Source organism: Mus caroli, unplaced genomic scaffold (assembly GCF_978045245.1).
Source record: "Mus caroli unplaced genomic scaffold, Mus_caroli_1 scaffold_11, whole genome shotgun sequence".
NCBI classification, from domain to species: domain Eukaryota; kingdom Metazoa; phylum Chordata; class Mammalia; order Rodentia; family Muridae; genus Mus; species Mus caroli.
Window position 1 is genome coordinate 75,762,523 of NW_028227266.1, and position 19,077 is coordinate 75,781,599.

At 37.7% G+C, this 19,077-nt stretch overlaps 1 protein-coding gene across 2 annotated transcripts in view; it reads right to left on the reverse strand.

Annotated features, from left to right (window-relative positions):
* Positions 1–17,068, reverse strand: part of Tinag (tubulointerstitial nephritis antigen) — a 93,589-nt gene extending 76,521 nt beyond the window's left edge. For both annotated transcript variants that reach the window (XM_021172721.2, XM_085844800.1), the window contains exons 1-3: positions 16,637–17,068; positions 962–1,025; positions 219–308 (exon numbers count right to left, since the gene is read on the reverse strand). In XM_021172721.2, coding sequence (XP_021028380.1) covers positions 219–308; positions 962–1,025; positions 16,637–16,988 — 506 coding nt within the window. In that variant the 5' untranslated portion in view covers positions 16,989–17,068. The remainder of the gene's footprint in view (positions 1–218; positions 309–961; positions 1,026–16,636) is intronic.
* Positions 17,069–19,077: the final 2,009 nt, after the last annotated feature.

Genomic DNA, 19,077 nt, shown 5'->3' on the forward strand with positions numbered 1-19,077 from the left:
AACTAACATCTATGTTTTCATTTTCTGTAAACATATTATTTTAACCATTTTATGTTCACCTTGTGTATCTGAAACACACGTTCCTCAAACTCTCCCTTAATAGTTCTTTACCAGTCAGTTTTTATAATTAGTGACCAGATTAGAAGCAAACGACACACAGTGTGTGTTTTTGAGTAAGTCTGAATGCTAAGAAGCCTATACTGAAAGACATAGCTTACCCATAGTCTCCTTTATTGATGTGGTCAATTAATTCTGGATGAACAAGGCACACATGTTGGGAACATTTCCACTGCTGTCCTGAACATGTACTGTAAAGATAAAAAAGTTACAAAAGTCCTTGGTCTTTATAGGGTGTGTTTCCCAAATACTAAGACGAGTAGTGCATTGTTAAGTAAGTCATGGAACAAATTTCTTGATTAATATTAACCATATGGATATTTGATTATTGGAGAAAATAAATTATAAAACCTGTATTACATGCTGCTCAACTCAATGTGCTTGTGTCCTCTAAAGTAACTATATATGACATGACTTCAATCCACTGCAGCATAGAAAAAAACAAATTAAAATATAGACTTTATATACTTGTATTTGAAAATTCTCTGCAAGTTAATTCAACTTAATCAGCCTGTATACTTACTGTGCTAAAAAACAACAACAACAACAACAAAAACCACAATTTGTCAGCATCCTACCAAAACATTTATAATTTAAAATATGCTTATTGAGTACTTGCTAAATGAAGAAGGCTTACTATAAAAACATCAAATTGGAAGCTTACATTAAATACATACATAATTACATATCCAAAATTATTTTCATGCTTCTGAAAATGTATGTCTTAGGGAATGTAACTTTTGCCCAGATGTGTTTAGGTGTGTGCTTTCATGAGCAGATTCCCACATTCCTGGAGAAATATGCAGACAGAACAGCCCTGGCTCGTGTCGCTTCTGTTACTCACCAGGAGTTGCAGTTTTCTTTAACTACTGATCCTTCTTCATAATGCTGGCTACCTCTGAAGCAACCTGACAACAGGACATGCAAGCAAATGAGAATTCTGAGCTGAGTAAACCATAGCCGCGTGCCATGCCATCTCTGATTGTCATTAGTTGATGGAATGTGAAAAACTACTTAGTGACAATCTGATAGCAGTCTCCATCTGGTTTGTGTTAGGGTTTATATATCAAATTCTTTTGTGCTTGTTCTGGGAGGTTTTGTTTTTATGGTGTGCATTACATCCCAAAATAAATCAATGTGGGCTCTATGAAGAAGAGGCAGCACAGAGATTATAAGAACCAGAGGTTTTGAGTGACTTCAAGAGTGTCTTCCAGACATAACAGGACAGATGCACAAACACACCTCACTGAGAGGGCCAGTGAACACGGGATCTAACCCCTAATTAAGAAACTAATTTGCAAATGATAGCTGCTTACCAAGGAAAATCAGTGTTCTACAATGCAGTGGCATGGGGTATATTAAGCACACGCTAGGGCAGGCGCCATGCTCAATAGCAGCACAAATGAACTCCATGCTGGTTTGTGTTTAAGATTTTTGTTTCATTTTTTTTGTTTTTGTTGTTATTATGACATTTTTGTCTTATTGTGTTTGTGTTGATTTTCTATTTTATGGGGCTTTTTTGAGAGAGACAGAGAGAGAGAGAGTGAGAGAGAGAGAAAGAGCAAGAAAGACAGACAAGTTAATGTATAGGGAGGTAAAGACTGTGGGAGAAGCTGGAGGGAGGGAAAACATGATTAAAATATGTATGAGAGATATTTAAAAGAAGAGAGATAAGAAAAAGAGATATAAATGCCTCTATTTACTGAAATTGGCTTTAATTGGTTTATAAGATTACACAAATTATCCAAAAGGGACTGATAGTGAATTATGATAATATGGAAATGGTTAGCAAAGTATCATGAGAGTAATATACAGGTTTCAAACTAGGTGGGTCTTAAATATATAATTTTCAGAAATTTAGTCAATGCTGATTAGCAAAAGAAAGCCCTCTTTGTAGGACAGAACATTTTAAAACAAACATACATTATTGATTTATAATATCAATTGCCCCAAATTTAGCAAAAAATTCTAATCTCCTTATGTTGATAGGGATCAAAACATTTCAAAAAGTCCCTGGGAGATTTGATTCAACTGCTAGTCACAATGTCATAGACTACTTCCTATTTAAAACCCTTAGATTTAAAAATATGAGAGTTTTCACTGATATTCTGTTGAATGGACTAAAGCTCCAAGCATCTGCACCTCTCCACTCCTTTTCCATAGAAATTTGCTATCCCATAATCATTGATTGACTAGGCTCTCCTGACCAGGCTTCTTATAGTAAGATTAACTCAAGTAAAGGCGAGATTTAACTTTAAATTAAGTTTATTGTTTAATTACCCCACAGGGGAGGTAGTTTTAATAATGAGGCATATCTACTATTTAATATTATTTAATAATGAGTAATATTTATTACTGGAAATACAGAATCAGGCAGCGCCATCAGATAAAGAATTCTAAGGCTGGAGGTTTGTATCACTAGCTAAGTATACTTAACACATAAAAGGCTCCCATTTTGCTTTGTACATTTTGTGTTAAATCTAGGCTAAGCATCTAAATGGAGGTATTGATATTATCTTGCATATTTCTTAAAACCTGAGACGACAAGTCTATTGCAGTAGTGTGTTCAGGCAGGAAAAGTTTTCCGTGAATCAGTTCCACGCACTCCAAATGAGAAACATTCACAAGACTCGGGAATGAATGGCTTGCAAGGAAGCAGGAAGTTCAACAGAAATTGAATCACAAAGACCTTCATAAGACAAAATGGCAGGTTTGATGGTTAGGTTTTTGTTGTTGACTTGACACATCCTGGGCCAGCTCATTTGGGAAAAACGACTCCATAAGAGTAGTGTGTGGGCGTGTCTGTGAGACATTTTTGGTTAATGATTTATGTGGGAGGGCCAAACCCACTCACTCCTAGGCAGGTGGTATAAGAAATCGAACTGAAAGACCCGCGAGGAACAAGCCCGCAAGCAGCCCTCCTCCATGCCTTCTGCTTTAGTTTCTACCTTCGGGTTTCAGCCTGGAATGCCTGCCCTGACCTCCTGGGATGCGTGATTATAAACCATCAAGTGAAATACATCCTCTCCTTTCCAAGCTTTTTATCATGCTGTTTATCAATGTTCATCAAGCAATGAGAAACGAACAAGTACAGCTAGTTATGTACAATATTAGGCAGAGATCAAGAGCGAGAAAGCCGAAATCTGGGACATTACATCCAATATTGATAAGTCACCAACGGGCTTATCAAGAAAGGATCAGTAGAGTGTCAAACAGTGAAATCCTTTGGGAATGAGGTGATGAGCAACTTGAAAGAAAGCAAGCAAAATTTTAAAGATATTTTGCTATTAAATGGACAAAGGAAAATAAGATAAACAAGAACAGATTCAAGGAAAGGTCTTTTTATTTTTAATTAAAGTATTTGAAAATTACACTTAGAAAATTGATGGAGAAAGAGGGGGAGGAGAGGAGAGGAGAGGAGAGGAGAGGAGAGGAGAGGAGAGGAGAGGAGAGGAGAGGAGAGGAGAGGAGAGGAGAGGAGAGGAGAGGAGAGGAGAGGAGAGGAGAGGAGAGGAGAGGAGAGGAGAGGAGAGGAGAGGAGAGGAGAGGAGAGGAGAGGAGAGGAGAGGAGAGAGAGAGAGAGAGAGAGAGAGAGAGAGAGAGAGAGAGAGAGAGAGAATATTGTAATAGGAAAGAAGAATTGAGCTGACTAGAAATACAGGACTCCAAGCTTATAAGAAATTCTCAAAAGCCTCAGTTCAACAGAAGCTGGGACCAAGATGGAACTAAGACGATGAAGCTAATACTTTGGTGGTGGAGACATAAAACAATTCTGTTTTGTTTTGTTTTGTTTGTTTTGTTTTGTTTTTTGTTTTTGGAAAATGTGTATGAAGTATCTCTGAGGGAGTTCACCAAATTGTTTATACATATAACAGTTTTGTAAAAAGCATTACATTAAATTAAAAGTAAATCTAGTGACTATTGAAATTAAGGGAGTCTTATGACTTTAACAGCTTTTAGAATTAGGCACATCAATTACTTGGAGAGGGAAATAGTTGGTCCTGTTGCTTCAAGAAAAGATAATAATATGATGCATGTGGTTTATTTTAAAATACTTCATCACCGTGTGTTATAAATATCTGTGCAGGCTGAAGCTGCACTCTAGGAGAGATTGTCACTTGCTGTCATCAGGAATCCTCACCCTAGGGGTGTGCACTAGCATGCATTCTAAGATGCCAGACTTGAGGGTGGCTGCTTTGTGGGCTTACATTATCCATGAGTTCAGCACAAGAATTAGCATAGTGAAGATACAACTTGGAGGGTTTTTGGTAAAATTAGCAGCTTGATTCTAAACACAGTAGGTTTAAAGCATTCACAACTGGTTACGTTAATAGTGATCAGTTTACGTGGTTAGCTAAGATGTTTCCCTGTCACACTGTACCTCTCACATCATGGTTCATATTTATTTATTACTCCTGCAGAGGAGACCATATACAATCATGGACCCAGTCCCCTCAGATTGATCTTTATCCTGCATACTGTGACAACATTTAAGATTTGCCAATCTGACACCTACTGCAAGGGTAATAGGACCCAACCTCTGTTATAGTATCGCATATTCCTCCAGGATTTTTCTTTTTTCTTTTCTTTTCTTTTTTTTTTAAAAGAAATGAATTCCTATTAGCACAGAGACTTGACATTTCACCCGGGTTACAGAGCTTTTCTTTTCTCTTTCCTTTCCTTTCCTTTCCTTTCCTTTCCTTTCCTTTCCTTTCCTTTCCTTTCCTTTCCTTTCCTTTCCTTTCCTTTCCTTTCCTTTCCTTTCCTTTCCTTTCCTTTCCTTTCCTTTCCTTTCCTTTCCTTTCCTCTCCTCTCCTCCTCTCCTCTCCTCTCCTCTCCTCTCCTCTCCTCTCCTCTCCTCTCCTCTCCTCTCCTCTCCTCTCCTCTCCTCTCCTCTCCTCTCCTCTCCTCTCCTCTCCTCTCCTCTCCTCTCCTCTCCTCTCCTCTCCTCTCCTCTCTTTTCCTTTTCTTTTTTTCCCATTAGATGTTGCCTTTATTTACATCTCAAATGTTATCCCCTTTCCTGGTTTCCCCTCCAAAAATCCCCTATCCCATACCCCCTCCCCCTGCTTACCAAACCACCCACTCCCTTTTCCCTGTCCTGGCATTTCCTTACACTGAGGCATGGATCCTTCACAGGACCAAGAGCCTCTCCTGCCATTGATGTCCAACAAGGCCATCCTCTGCTATATATGAATCTGGAGCCATGAGTCCCTCTATGTGTACTCTCTTAACCAATGTATTTTTGAGATTGTCTGATATGTGTAGGGAAATTTGAAAACTTCATTGTGATTGATCTTTGTTCCATATGGTTAAGGAGGTTGACAATGGTCAAGGAAGTCATGCAAGTCAAAAGTTCAAATATGTCAGTGATCCATATATAAACATAATGTCACTGACACACACATACACACATTTGTGTGTGTGTGTGTGTACGTATGTATGTGTACACATGTATGTATGTATGTATGTATGTATGTATGTACATATAGTCTCCATGCTAGTTGTATTTTAAAGTCTATCACTGATATTTTTTTATTTGACATTTGAAAGCCTCAAGTTACTAGAAGTCACCAAAGGATATGGTGCTGGACATAAAGAAGGAAGGGATATAGCTAATGTATGTTCAACTTCTATCTTATAAAAATTGATGTATTTATTTTTCATAATTAAGATAATGTAGAATTTCAAGGTTTTCATTTAAACAGTTATCACAGCAGAAATAGAAATGACCATATACCCAGGTCATGTAAAACTCATAGTCACTAAGTGAACTTGTAGCATCACAGAGTAAAGCTGCTTAGTAGAGAAAATCGTGGAAATAATATACTATTTTCTTTTCTTTTAGTTAATGTTATACATTTCTGGAATTTCATGCAGTACTCTTTTGACAAATTATTTCTCAAGGTAAGACAAAAACAAGAAGAAAACTTATCTTTCTTGAAAGCAATTATAGTCTAATGTGAACCTTTTGTTACTAAAATGAGTAATTGCTTCTATCCATAATAAATGGTCTAAAAGCTATCCCTGGGACATAAATTCTACCTAAAATATTACAGAGTTGAAATCTTTGCAATATTCCCTCTAGAGAAAAAAAAATGAATGTTGAAGAGATAAAGCTCACTTTTCAGAATGAACTATCTGTTTTAAATAAGTAACCTCTGGATATACTTTAGCATGTCGACAGCAGTGTAGCTGTCAGAGTCAGCAGTATGGGGCTGACACCTGTAATCTCCCAAACTAGGAGAAAGGCTGAGGCAGGAAGCTTGCTGTGAGTTTAAGGCTGCTCTGGACTACACAGTGATGTCCAGTCCAGTTTGGGTTTTGAGATGAGACCCTGTCTACTTTGTCAATGAAACTGAGTCATCTTATTTTATAAGACAAATATGCAAGATAATAAAATACTAATATGCAAGAAACCTGGGTCCCTAACAATCAGGAAGTAGAGGCAAGAGCCTTGACTGGGTCTAAGCATTCAAGCCTAGCTTGGGAAACAAAGCTAAGCCCAGTCGCAAAGTCGGAGATCATTATATTCCATTGAAATTATGACTTAAATCTTAAAAAGGCAAGTATCTAGATAATGATGCTTTTACATGATTCTTAATTTATTAGAGACCATTGTCCATAAGGATACATGAGATTCCTACTCATTTAAAATTGTTCTAATTGTTTTATATGCTAAAAATTGCTCACGTGTATAGACCGTAGTCATCTCAAGATGTGAGGCTTTATAGCCCTCTTTCATTAGCACATCAATGCTAACTTCATGGAGAGATACATACAAGCTTTAAATACCACCGACAGCTTCTGCCAAGATGTTGCCTTGAAAAATGATGTAAGCATTACCTTTTGAAAACTGGAAAATTACAGCTATAAGTATATTTTAATAATGACCTCCAGAATGACAAAAAAACATGATTCTTAAAATGTGTTTATTCTTTAAATTGTTATAGACAATGAAGTATAGGCAACAGAGGAAAGCTGAGAGAAGTGGTCTTCCCTAACACAAGAGCAAACCAACCGTCTCTCCAGTGCCAACTTATTAGCTCTAAAATCATACACACACACACACACAAAAAATATTATTTGCACTGAGAAGCCTACATTTATAGATAGATGATAGATAGATAGATAGATAGATAGATAGATAGATAGATAGATAGAAATACACTAATGACTAATGGTAAAAAGGCCATGAATTTGAAAGAAGCAGAAAAGGATATATAGAAGAGCTTAAAGGGAGGAAAGGGAATGGAGAAGTATTGGGAATAGAGAAGTGTTGTAATTATAATATAGTCTCAAAAATAAAACAAATACAATCTTTAAAGTATATCAAAATAAAATTATTACTTAGTGAAAATTACATTAAAAAATGTAAAAATTTTCTAGATATCAACCCAATACTATTAGAACTGATATTTGATAGGAATAGAACTTGAAGAAGATCCTGTAACCACCACCTTACTAAATGAATATAATCTCTAACTATATTTGTTTTTACCCTCAAAGATATGGCTAGCCTTTCCTCTCCATTTAGAAAATGTCTCTTTGAAACAGACACCATTACAGAGAAATAAAACTGCTTAACATGCAGATTTGAGAAGCTCACTTCCAGCTACATCTGTAACACAACTCCTGTGTCCAACCCTCAGGGACCATGGTGAACAATGGACATAAGACTAGAGGATCCAAAGGATTAGGGAGTTTGCTGTGAGGTTTTGTCTCCTGGGAATGTCAGAAGCTACACCCACAAAGTCTGAGCAACACGACTGCCTGAACATTGACTTAATAAGGATGCTATAAATAGGTATGCTAATATGGACAGGGAAAAGTCCATGAGGCCTCAGCTGGACACAAAGAACTATAGGCAACTAAGAAATACTGAGAGAAAGATAAATTGTTTTACCCAGGAATACCAAATTGGTTAGCCCTGAAAACATATACATTAAAGTGGCACTATATGGACTTACATTCATGTATTTATAAATATATTCCTAAATACATACACATAGATATATATAGATGATATAAATAAGAGACAGAGAGAGAGAGAGAAAGAGACAGACAGAGAGACAGAGAGAGAGAGAGAGAGAGAGAGAGATAACAAGCAATGATAAAGAAGGCTATGAATTTAAGCAGGAGCAAAAAGAGATATATAGAAGAGTTTGAATAGAAGAAACTTATGAGGTAATGGGGGTTATTATGCTCTCAAAAAATAAAAGAAATAATTTTAAAATGTATTTATTTTATAAAATACAGAAATAAGATTATTGTTTAATCTCATGGATATATCATTCAAATAAACATGAAAACCATCTGGGAATCAATCCAATACTAACTGAAACAATATTTAGTAGGGTCCTTAGTAGTATTCCTCTTCATGTGCTATAATACAACACAGGCAATAAGCACCATGCACTTTCAACAACTGTTCATAAAATCCATACAGAATAACTACACCATTAAACAATGAGACACAAAATAATGGGCATATTAAAGCTTGAAGGATACTTAGAATAGCCTTTCATGCAATAATAGGTACTTGATAATATTAGCTCCTAGGAAGAGGAATAGAGGGTTAGTAGGCTGGTAGGAAACATAATACTTAAGAAAGGTCTGTTAAGAGCAATTCGACAACAAAAGGAGATCAAGGGGATACAAATTGGAAAAGATGAAGTCAAAATATCACTTTTTGCAGATGATATGATAGTATATATAAGTGACCCTAAAAATTCCACCAGAGAACTCCTAAACCTGATAAACAGCTTCGGTGAAGTAGCTGGATATAAAATTAACTCAAACAAGTCAATGGCCTTTCTCTACACAAAGAATAAACAGGCTGAGAAAGAAATTAGGGAAACAACACCCTTCTCAATAGTCACAATAATATAAAATATCTTGGCGTGACTCTAACTAAGGAAGTGAAAGATCTCTATGATAAGAACTTCAAGTCTCTGAAGAAAGAAATTAAAGATCTCAGAAGATGGAAAGATCTCCCATGCTCATAGATTGGCAGGATCAACATTGTAAAAATGGCTATCTTGCCAAAAGCAATCTACAGATTCAATGCAATCCCCATCAAAATTCCAACTCAATTCTTCAACGAATTAGAAAGAGCAATCTGCAACTTCATCTGGAATAACAAAAAAACGTAGGATAGGACAAAACTCTTCTCAAGGATAAAAGAACCTCTGGTGGAATTACCATGCCGGACCTAAAGCTTTACTACAGAGCAATTGTGATAAAAACGGCATGGTACTGGTATAGTGACAGACAAGTAGACCAATGGAACAGAATTGAAGACCCTGAGATCAACCCACATACCTATGGTCACTTGATCTTTGACAAGGGAGCTAAAACCATCCAGTGGAAGAAAGACAGCATTTTCAACAAATGGTGCTGGCACAACTGGTTGTTATCATGTAGAAGAATGCGAATCGATCCATTCCTATCTCCTTGTACTAAGGTCAAATCTAAGTGGATCAAGGAACTTCACATAAAACCAGAGACACTGAAACTAATGGAGGAGAAAGTGGGGAAAAGCCTTGAAGATATGGACACAGGGAAAAGATTCCTGAATAGGACAGCAATGGCTAGTGCTGTAAGATCGAGAATTGACAAATGGGACCTCATGAAACTGCAAAGCTTCTGCAAGGCAAAAGACACCGTCAATGACACAAAAAGACCACCAACAGATTGGGAAAGGATCTTTACCTATCCTAAATCAGATAAGGGACTAATATCCAATATATATAAAGAACTCAAGAAGGTGGACTCCAGAAAATCAAATAACCCCATTAAAAATGGGGCTCAGAACTGAACAAAGAATTCTCACCTGAGGAATGGCAGGGAAGCACCTGAAAAATGTTCAACATCCTTAATCATCAGGGAAATGCAAATCAAAACAACCCTGAGTTTCCACCTCACACCAGTCAGAATGGCTAAGATCAAAAATTCAGGTGACAGCAGATGCTGGCGAGGATGTGGAGAAAGAGGAACACTTCTCCATTGTTGGTGGGATTGCAAGCTTGTACAACCACTCTGGAAATCAGTCTGGCGGTTCCTTAGAAAATTGGACATAGTACTACCGGAGGATCCAGCAATACCTCTCCTGGGCATATATCCAGAAGATGTCCCAACCGGTAAGAAGGACACATGCTCCACTATGTTCATAGCAGCCTTATTTATAATAGCCAGAAGCTGGAAAGAACCCAGATGCCCCTCAACAGAGGAATGGATACAGAAAATGTGGTACATTTACACAATGGAGTACTACTCAGCTATTAAAAAGAATGAATTTATGAAATTCATAGCCAAATGGATGGACCTGGAGGGCATCATCCTGGGTGAGGTAACACAATCACAAAGGAACTCACACAATATGTACTCACTGATAAGTGGATATTAGCCCAAAACTTAGGATACCCAAGATATAAGATACAGTTTGTTAAACACATGAAACTCAAGAAGAATGAAGACTGAAGTGTGGACACTATGCCCCTCCTTAGAATTGGGAACAGAACACCCATGGAAGGAGTTACAGAGACAAAGTTTGGAGCTGTGACGAAAGGATGGACCATCTAGAGACTGCCATATCCAGAGATCCATCCCATGATCAGCATCCAAACGCTGACACCATTGCATTCACTAGCAAGATTTTGCTGAAAGGACCCAGATATAGCTGTCTCTTGTGAGACTATGCCGGGGCCTGGCAAACACAGAAGTGGATGCTCACAGTCAGCTAGTGAATGGATCACAGGGCCCCCAATGGAGGAGCTGGAGAAAGTACAAAAGGAGCTGAAGGGATCCACAACCCTATGGGTGGAACAACATTATGAACTAACCAGTACCCCGGAGCTCTTGACTCTAGCTGCATATCTATCAAAAGATGGCCTAGTCTGCCATCATTGGAAAGAGAGGCCCATTGGACATGCAAACTTTATATGCCCCAGTACAGGTGAACGCCAGGGCCAAAATAATGGGAATGGGTGGGTAGGGAAGTAGGGGGGAGGGTATGGGGGACTTTTGGGATAGCATTGGTAATGTAATCGAGGAAAATGTGTAATAAAAAAAAAGAAAAGAAAGGTCTGTTAAGCATCTACTGTGTGTTCTAAGTGGTAAATGAATTTCTCCTGTCTACAACACTCAAACATGCTATATGCATAACAATATTTACCAAAAGGATCTTACCTCTGACTGATCCTGGGTGTAGAGCTCTGTACAATGCCCAACTCTTATCATTGAGTTATTAACATAGATTATCATGTAATTTAACTTTATAATGTCCTTAACAATCAATTCAGTGGGATAGAATAAGTAAATCAAACTACAAAGGCAACTCTGACCCTTTTTTCACTTCTAGAGCAATTTCTGTCTTCCAGATCTAAACTATATTAAGTAGTGTCCCAGGGCTACAATTACACAAGTTGGGTTTTGGATACTGCCAGAACTTTTACTCAAAGAACCTATAGATGCCTTTGCATAAAATTTAGAAAAGAGAATCAAGTAAGAAATAGGTGTTATGGAGTATGTTTGAGTGGAAGCTGCATATGTTCCCAAAGAGTGATATGTACACTCACCTTTGGGAGAAAGACCCAGCTTCACCAAGCCTTCCAGTTCCCCAAGGGTTACTAATAATTTACATTCCACAGTGAAATCACTGATTTCAAGTGTAATACATATTAGTGGTGTTTTCCGTTACATAATTATATTGACTTCAGTAATGAGAGTTTCATCTCTTCAGTTTGTTCAGCATATTTTTAAAAGCATTAGCAGGGACTTTCTTATTTAGTAGTTGTGAAGATAATACATTTATATGGCCTGTTACTGGTTTTAAAGAAATGTAAATTCCCACATTATTCATAAAGTTTATTTTCTTCATTGCAATAATTAATTGCATTATTTTTATTTCTAAAAAGAGAATTGGGAAAAATTTTCAGGTAGTATCTGAAAAATCATAAAAACATAGCATTTCTCTGAAATAGAAAGAACTCATTCTAAATACAATGCTAAGTCCAGAGCTCAATGGTCGAGTGCTTACCTAGCATGCCTAAGTGCTGGATTTAATCCCCAATAGTGCAAAAAAAATCACAAATTTACATAATACATGGCTACTATAGAGAAAAATATTCTTTTACCTAAAGACTTCTTCAAATACTCTTCGTAAGAGGATACATACGCTATGCTGTTTGATAGAACATCCAACTTTACAAGTGCAATGATCTCAAAGTGGATCCTCTGGTAACTTTCCCAGAGACCTGGGAGAATAGGACCCGTGAGACACAGGTGGTTGATAAATGCTAATATGTCAAAGTACATAGGAGCAGGAAGTCCTGATGTGATACTGCATAGCAGGGTGAAATCAGACAAAAACAATGTACCTGCATGTCACACTCAGTAGAACAAAGGCTTTTGAATGTTTTAACCATAAACAAATGATAAGTGCCAAACTTGATTTAAATATTATACAATACACATGTGTACTAACACATCACCCTGTACCTTACAGTTTGTTTTGTGTCAATTCAAAAGTACATTTAATTTAAATAAAAATTCAAAATTACAAGCAATTATTCTATAGTCTTAGCTTGTTTTAAGTAACAATATAACTCATTTTAAAGGATTAAGTCCTATCCTGTCATCCTAGAAAGAAAAAAAAAAACAAAGAAGTAAACTGGCTTTTCTAGATGTTTAGCTATAGGCGGTCAAAAGCAAATCATGAGAAGAAAGTCCAACATAAGATAGGAAGAGAAACTCAAACCCGTCAGTAATCTAGGGAGAGAGCCAGTTTTCACTGTTCATCTAAGGAAACGTTACAGCATGGGGCATTAAAAATGTTATGTAAATGAATTTGCATTCGGTCCAGACTGGAACTATCAGACTGGGACATACAATCTGGATAGCCAGGTAGCAGTACTCAGTTTACATCATTGCATGTCCCTTTCCTAGGAATATCCAGTGTTCATTTTACTTTGTTGTTCTTTTTGTCACACAGTTACAGGAGAAGGTATGCAAAGAGGGGATGGGAAGATTTAAGAACCAGAGGATGCAAAGGAGTCCTGTACAGTGCTGTCTGCTGGACATGGCATGGTCCTTGTGCCTGTAAACTCACAGACACAGTAGCTATATGAGACTAGGCCAGTGAAAGTTCTATCACAGAGTGGGGAGGGGCATATAAGACCCCCAACTCTACTTGAAAGCTATAGACTTTAATGTCTACCCAGGACAGAGGAGTCATACTCCTCTCAGTGATGTAGCCACTAGTAAGTATCCTTGCTCCAGTAGTTAACCCCAACTCAGGCTCCTGCAGGCAACCCTAACTAAATACAGTGGGCACACACATATGAAAACAGGAGAGGGATTTTAAGGGAAGAAGAGGTCCTATGACTGGGAAAAGTAAATTAGAGGTTATTTGGGGGAAAAGTTGAGCAAAATACATTTATGTATATGCGTGACACCATAAAGGGGAATTTGAATGAAAATAAATTAGTTTAGGATGTTGAGACCAATGCATATTTAAACATTATTGTTTTGTAAGATAGAACAGAATTGAATGATTTTCAGTAAAGGTAGTTATCATTAACATTCAATTAACTTTTAAAAAATTATAAATATTATATAGTAACTAAGTTTCACTGTGAATTTTGTTACTATGAGTAGCCTTTACACATATACACTAAAAAATGTAATGAAAATTTTACCCATGTCACTTTGTAACACACAAAAATTGGATATAGTAGGACTGTACATAAGCAAAGACTGATTGTTCACGGGGAGGATGTGTAAGAGACTTCTCCACCAAGGACTTCGGTGGTTGCTGATACCCATTCATCATGGAGAGGACAGAGAGGGAAGTAAAGGGACAATCACAGAGGTCTAGACAGGCACAGAGACAGAGACAGACCTAAAGCATCATCTGTCTGAACAGAGTAAGAGTGAAGCTTCTCCTTAACAGAAGGTACTTTAAAAATTTAATAATTCAGATATATAAAATTATCCTACATGCTTTATAATGACACTTTAGATATATTGAATCCTAAATGGACTTTAATTAACTCAATTCTCTCCACCCAGAGATGATACAGAAGAAATAACATATTTCATTTTGTTAAAACACTGTCTATAGGGCCAGACACACACTTCCAGGCAGGTAGTATGCAATATGAGACTTGTGTCCTTGGTGTAATACCCCATGTCCTTATGGAGACTTTCCTTCCCTCCTGAGTAATTACTGAATCTCAGTCTGGACTGTGCAGTTTCTTAAACATTCATCATGCACATATTACATTCCCTCTGGAGAGAAATGCAGAACACCCTACTTACCCTCTAGATGACCCACTCATTTCTTAGGACTGTTCTAACGTTCCAGGTCTAGAATATTCTTGTCACAATTACTGCCCCCTGGATGTCATTAACTTCTCTAAGTTCCTCTAGGGTAGGACTGTGTCTTTCAAAGTTTCTGCTTTTTCTCCATCTGAGAGTGATTGCTGCAAAGCTTGTCCATGCTACCTTGTTTCTTCATCCTCCCATACCACTTAAAATCTGAAGCATACATATATTGAGGAGCAGAGCCAAACGTTAGGATTGGAACCCATAGATTATAAATTATCAAGAGCTTCAAGATGGCACTGACTGAGCTTGAGGGTCTTCTGAGAATGGGAAGTCTTTGACTCTACCATTGCACATCTACACATCTAAGACCCTTCACCCTATTCCAATGTCTCATCTTCTGATGAGTTTTAGTCAACAAGTGTGATCTCAAATGTCCAACATGGCCTGAATGATCTCATGTACAATAACTTATATTCACTTTCCAAACTGATATCCCGCCTCTCACCCTTCCCTCATCAGGATTCTCTGGAAACCATGGCTTTCTTCCAGTTGATAAATAGTGCTGTGGTCTTCACTGTCAGGTTTGTAACACTCTCGTGCAAACTGGTCTCCAATTCAGCTGCTCCTTTATCATGTGGCAGTTTATATGTTTTCTCTTACTGGTCCTCTGGTGACACAGATAGTGTATAGCTTGGTGCATATTAATATTCTCTTGGGTTAGACTTCCTCAGGGCACTCGGTTTGTACGTGAGTGCGTGAGTCACCCCCTCACTTTTGAATCAGGGTTTGTCACTGATGTGGAATGGGTACAGTTAGGTTAGCTGGCCACTGAGCCCCTGATTTTTCCTACCCTTGTCTTTCCAGTCCAAAGGATCATAAACACCTGCTACCAATCCTATTTTTCTATATGGCTTCTTGATGCCAAAGACAGGTCCTTGTGCTTACAAGGCAAGTACTCTAATATTCTAAGCTATTTCCACAGTCCAGAGGAATACTCTCGCTTTCTTCAAAGAATGCATCACTATCTGTAGCTACTCTGTAAATTTCCTACAGTTTTCCCTATTCATCCTACTTCATTCATGTTTATAACAATAAGGCCTTTCACAATGCCTGGCATAACAGGGTTGTCAGAATTGGGGAAGGAAAACTAGATTTTTCATACCTAGCAGAGTATCTGCCACTTTGAAAAATGAAGGAAATGTTTACTAAGATGTCTTTTGGTAAAATTAAAGCTGGGGCTAATTGAAAATTCTGTGGACAATTCTAAATAATAAACATATTTAAAGAAAAAATTAAAACTTGTAAACAGGACAAGTTTATTGAAAATAAATATCCATCTCTATTTTGAAATAGGATTTTAAGTGCCTTCTAACTGCACGTTCTAATTCCATTTAAAATGGTGTGAAAAGGCTCTGATTAACTACAAACTTCTGATGAAGAAATTTGACACTGTGAGATCTTGTATAGAGTACATTTGACCCTGTGCTCTATGTGCATTTGTTGAAACAACTTCCCCAATCAATATCCATTCTCCTTTAATTGTTTCTGTGTAACAAATACCATCATTCTACTTATTTTCCTACACATCACTTCTATTGACCTTTTGGGTCTGAGACTTTTATAAGAATATTTTATGTGACCTTCCTTCCTCTTTAATGATATTTTTAGACAGACTCTCATACAGCTTAGGCTGTCTTCAACATCACCATGTAGCTGAGGGTGACCTTGTGTATCTTGTCACTCTTCCTCTACCTCTAGGGTGCTAGGATGACAGATGTGTGCTACCAATGTCCAGTTTGTGTGATGCTGGGGATCAAACCCATGGCTTCATACAGGCTGAGCCAGCATTCTACCAATGTAATCTGTCCATAGTCCTCTCTTTGACAGACTTAAAATATCCAAAGCGTTGAAATAAGACAAAAATGTACTTCAAGAATTTATTATCTTTAGCCAAAGGTACTAACTAGTTTTATTTGCTTTAATAAATTTTGATATCATTACTAATACCATGAACTCTAATACTACAGGTGGGGTGTGCAGGTGGAGAGGAGAGGAGAGGAGAGGAGAGGAGAGGAGAGGAGAGGAGAGGAGAGGAGAGGAGAGGAGAGGAGAGGAGAGGAGAGGAGAGGAGAGAAGGTTGTCAGATCTGATGACTAGGATAATGTTCAAACACATTCCCAAATCCTACCTTCCGGGTCTGAAGGCTGTTGGAAAGGAGGCTCTTCTTTTTCTTCGTGGCAGAATGACTTGTAATCAGGACAGCAGTCAGAGGTGTCCCGCTCACAGAAGCTGTCACAGTAACACAGTGCATTGGCCTCGTAGAACTGAGTGACACAGGTGTCATCTCTAGCTTCACAGCAGCCAAAGCGCCTACAGTATTCCCCTTGGAAAATGGCCCTTTTGTGCCGAGAACCTTCAAAAATGGTGTGATTTCTAGTGAATCTTGGCCTTGGTTCTGCTTCTCCTTGAGATAAATGAGTCTCAGCGCAGATGTCTGTCGTCAGAGAGAAGAAGATTAAGATCTTATATCCGGTCCACATTATTGTTTGTTGGTTCAGCTTCCTCTTTCAACTATACCTGATTCTTTTAGTCTTGGGTTTTTTTTCTCTGAAGCCTGATCAGTAACCATCAGGGTACCTCAGCCTGGACCTTGAGACTCATTCTTTACTGGAGCCTCTTATGGTTAAACATTAATCAAAAAAACTTTCAGTGTTTGCACAAGATAATACAAGTGTTAGAAATAGACTATTATAATTTATCTAAAGTTTAAAAAAAATGTATATCTCATACAATGTTTCAAAATTTATGTGATCATCAGAAAAAAAAAAGCAACCCACAAACAAACAAACAAAAACTACCTAAGATCTTAAGTATAAATGATGCATGTAGTATTGCTTGTTTTTCAGAACATCTAGGTTGCTAAATCTAAGAAAACAACCCCTGGTATAGGAATGTCCTGAAACATGGCTATAAAAGCACTAGCAAGGTACAGGGAATTCAGAAACCAAAAATAGAATTACTCATTTCACCTGCTTGCATGGTGACTGAACCCAGGCTCCTCCAATGTCACCTGCTGGGACCTGTCTCATGGACAGCATTCCTCTGAATCATCCGCACACAGGCAGGCTGGTTTCACCTCTTGTCTATACATCATTTACCTACCACAAGCATTTCAGTGTTTAGGCTTGCCAAAGCCCTAGTCAGCAAGAATCTTCTGACTTTGACCTGACTTCTCCCTACCCCAGTCTCTACCTAGAGTTAATGGGGGAACTGAACATTCTGGGAAGCATTTGTAGCCAAGAAAAGTCAAGTCTTCCTGCTATGCCGCTGTGGGGGGGAGGGAGCCATAAGACACACTCAGAGGTCAAGATGTCTGGTATTCTGTGAAGCTATGCGTTTACAGTGGATCTTGCCAGACTATATTTATTCATTAACTATAGTAACTGCCTTTGTGGGACAAATAACCAGAAGGCAATGAATCAGCAAGAGCGGCAAGATTAACTATGAAAGGATCTACCTTAGCAATCAGAGAGCTGAACTTCCATCCCCAAACAATGTACTGGTTCTGTGGCCTGTGGGTCACTATTTTCTTCTATATCCCATGGTTCCTCTCCTGAAAAACAAGGGTTCTTCCTCTTGGTGGCTAATTCATAACTGAGAACTGTCATCAATACATTCCCTGATCTTGCTCTGCCTTTGATTTGTCATTTTCTTCTTCATTATGGCACTTCCCTTGGATAGTGAACTCTTAGGTAAGGACAAGTGTAATTCTTTGTATATGTTTAAAAGACTCTTCACCACCTTGGTATCACTATCCTATCTCCTGTCGTTATGAGGTCCTTGATACTATCACTAGAACCTAATCACACTTGTGATTTTTATATTGAAGGACCTGAATCTTGTTTTCCAAAATGGCTAAATTCATTCACATTTCTACCAACAACATACAGTTCCTCTTTTCTCCATGTCATCACAAATATTTGCTATGTTTTGTCCGTTTGATCATAGCCATCCTAACAGATATGAGGTGACTCATGCTTTACTATTACTTACACAGCCATATCTCTAAATATATTTTCTGAATGTATTAACTACTTGTGTGTATTTTCCTGAGTAACATCTTTTGTCTTTCTGCACTGATTTTCCTTTTATTTTATCACAGTATTAAAGTATTTCTTCTATAAAATTTAATCCATGAATTAATTTTTCTTGGTGGATTTCATTATGATAATCCCATGTATGATTATCATGCACTTGCATTCTCCAAGTCCCCCTTTCTCCACTCACCTTCCTGCTACTCCCTTTCCTCTTTCTATATAGTCTCCTTGTACATTCATGCAGTGTGTGTGTGTGTGTGTGTGTGTGTGTGTGTGTGTGTGTGTGAAGTCCTTATTGGTGAAATCATAGAATATGTTTTTTAAAATGTTGACACACACCAATGTTAGGGAGCTTTTCAGAAGCAGATCTCAAGCAATGCCCTAAAAAAAATGGCCTTTAAATACCATGTGCTGCCAGCATGTGGAAAGGTTCTTTCTGGGACCCATATCAATACCATATCCCATGTTTAGTTCTGCAAAATAGAATAGACATAATTATCTTAATTACTTGCTTATGGCATTTTATTAAATA